The following is a 2,986-nucleotide window of genomic DNA, read 5'->3' on the forward strand; positions in this document are numbered from 1 at the left end:
TTGATCGTGGTTCGCTTGTGAATGGCAGAGGCGATCTCTTGGTCCATCTTCGCTACTTCGTGAATGTAGCATACAAGCATTCGCTTGACATGGTCAATGATCGACTGATACTCCTATGGATTTGATAGTAAGATATTGTTGAGGAGTATCCAGTCGTGGGGATTGAGGTTCAGTAGATCAGCAAGGGTGAAGTTGTGAACCGAGCCTTCAGATCCTCGAGTCACTTTGAATTTCACATTAACAAACTTCCCTGTTGAGTAGGGCTTTAGAACCTTGACAATTGTGATCTTCTGCAAACTCCAAGTCAAGTACTAGGGTTGAGCGAACTCCAGGTAGAATTCCAATAGATCCCGATCCACCTTTGGTTCTGGAGATGGGATGGCAACAGTCGAGTTGAAGCAGTGAAAGATGAATGCCTTTGGCGTGATCGACATGTCAAATTGTGCATCCTTGGAGTTGTCAAGCCAGAACGACATCACAGGCTCAAGCCAAAGTGTACTTGGTTCATCTATGGCACATCTTTGGAGCAAATCAAGAGTCCATTCAGGAAAAATGGACTTCTTCTTTTCCAGGAGATCCTTTTCCTTTTGCTTCTGCTCCAGCTCAGCCTTTTGTTTCTTAAACCTTTCTTCAAGCTCTTTATCAGAAGATTTTGTCTTCTGAAAAGGATTTTCGGGATCCTTTTCATAAACATCTTCTTTATTATCAGTGTCATCCTCCTCAATTTTCTTCTTCTTCTTCTTCTTGTCTCTATTACTGACCAAAGCTTCATTAACCTTCGGTTCAGCAGTTGGTTTCGGTGCAGGAGGAGGTTGAGTCTTCGCTATCTTCTCTCCCCCTTGTTTGGGATTGACACTAGTCACCAGAACACCCTCGATACAACTAAGGATGTCCAGTTCAGTTCGAAGTTTGTCAGCCAAATGCCTGCGGATGGTGATGGTGATGATGGGATCATGGGCTTCAAGGAGGTGAAGTAAGATGGAGTGAACATCGGCATCAGAGCTTCATATAACCTCCCTCTCAGACTTCAAGTCATTGAGTTCAGCTGTTGCAGTGCGAATTTTGAGATTCTCTATCTTCAGTTGAGAGGTTCTTTTGTTGAGTTCATCCATGATGGGATTTTCAACTGCCAACTCTACCTCCAATTGAGTCAATCGATCATTGACATTGTCGTGCAGAGTGGCATTGGCTGCTTCGATTGCTTGACGAGCAGCTTCAAGGTTGGACCGTTCAGGTTGAAGAGAACGTTGAAGGTTATCAACCGAGTCGTTCACAGTTTGAGAATTTTTCTGAGCTGCCACCGGCAAAGAATCCAAAAATAAGTGAGCCTCAAAAATTAGCTTATCAGACTTTTGCAGTCGCTTCTTTGCACTCCTTGGTGGAAGTCTCAACTGCAAGGGAGGCTTTCTGGCATTGGGAAGTGGAGGCGTCTATAGCCTTGGTTGCAGTAGTAAGGGAGGCATTGTGTTCTTGGACTACAGAGGAGAACAAAGCCTTTAAAGCAGCATCAGAATAAACCGCAGATGAAGAGGAGGAAAGCAGTTGATCGAGTTTGTCGTTGAATGCTTTGAGATGACGCTTGGTGACAGGTTCATCGTCGTTTTCATCACTTTGTACACGGTAAGGACTGAAATAAGTGGAATCAAATTCCAAAGCCTCATCGCCTAGAACTAGGGTGGTGTCAGTAGATGGGGTAGGTGATAAGGGTTTGGTAGTGGTAGGAGGTTCGGTTGTAATAGGTGGTTCGGTTGTAACAGGTGGGGTGGGAGTCGTAGAATGAGCCCCTATAGTAGTGGTGGTATTGGTAGTGTCTGTGAAGATTCGAGTAGGGATGGGAATAGTGGTTGATGGTTGAGATGCAGGGATAGGAAATATTGGAGGGATGGATATTAGGATGGCAACAGGTGGAGGAGAAGGAGGTAGGGAGCGAACTGGTATTTCTGGGGTAGGGGAGCGAGGCGGGGTGTCACCAAGATCCGAAGCCTCATCGTCAGCGCTTTCGCTTTCAGATTCTGAAGGTGGAGCAGATTTGTGTTTGGGAGGAACATACTCTGAGTCTGAATCGCTTGAAGATTGGAGTATGAGTCTTCAAGCGGGCTTCTTCTGCTTCTTTGGTTGAGGATGTGACGGAGCAGCCTTGTCAGACTTTCACTTCTTAGGGGTTTGCCCCTTGGTTGGTTTAGTAACTTTCGTCTTCTTCTGAGTCTCAGTTTTCTTTCCCCTCTTTGCTGGCTTGTCATCCTCTTCAATGGAGCGAACCATTGCTGGCGTGATCTCCCTTGGACCCGAAGAAGGAATCTTCCTGTATTGTTGCAGAACATTGCTTGCTGTAGACACACAGGCAAGCATGGTGTCAGGAATGGATCCAATGAAGGAGTACTTGGTGGGATCCGTGACGATTGGCTTGGTTGTGTGAAAGGTGGCGATGGAGGAGAGAAGAGAATCTGCCATGATTGGAACATGAAGACGATCCATTTCCCACTTAGTGATGATGGACCAGTACCTGCCACACGAGATTTCTGAGTGTCTTGAGGAAGAATACAAGCTTTGGACTAGTTGTTGCCAGATGATGGACCTATAGTCCAACTCTATCCCGTGATATAGACCGTAAAGCACAATCATAAATGACTTGCTTGTTCCATCTGAGCCGGCGCTTCGCTCAAAGAGTCCTTTGAACAGTAGAGTAAATAGGCCATTCCATTGAGGAGGAAGGCATGACTTCTTGAACTTGGTAATGGTGGTTAGGGTTTTAGTGTACCCCATTTGATAAAAAATTGAGAACAATTGACCAGTAGTGATCGATTCAGGGTTTACCAAGGTTGGTTCTTGAGAGAGACCAATTAGGGCACATAAGCGGTGCTTGGAGATGGAAGTCTTCTCGTTGTGGATTTCAAAGTGAATCCTCTCAGCAGATTTTTCATATATAGTAAGCAGTGGAGTAGATGAGTGAGAGGCAGGACATGGGAACAACTTCGACCTTAGACAA

The 2,986-nt window shown here is 45.5% G+C and overlaps 1 protein-coding gene across 1 annotated transcript; it reads right to left on the reverse strand.

Annotated features, from left to right (window-relative positions):
• Positions 1-311: 311 nt before the first annotated feature.
• On the reverse strand, positions 312-2,475 carry LOC111879633 (uncharacterized). The gene is made up of 4 exons (XM_023876097.1): positions 2,153-2,475; positions 1,351-2,065; positions 1,027-1,289; positions 312-924 (listed from the first exon to the last, which is right to left on the reverse strand). Exons 1-4 carry the CDS (start codon positions 2,473-2,475, stop codon positions 312-314), a joined length of 1,914 nt encoding a protein of 637 aa, XP_023731865.1.
• Positions 2,476-2,986: the final 511 nt, after the last annotated feature.

This window comes from Lactuca sativa, chromosome 6 (genome assembly GCF_002870075.4).
Source record: "Lactuca sativa cultivar Salinas chromosome 6, Lsat_Salinas_v11, whole genome shotgun sequence".
NCBI classification, from domain to species: Eukaryota; Viridiplantae; Streptophyta; class Magnoliopsida; order Asterales; family Asteraceae; genus Lactuca; species Lactuca sativa.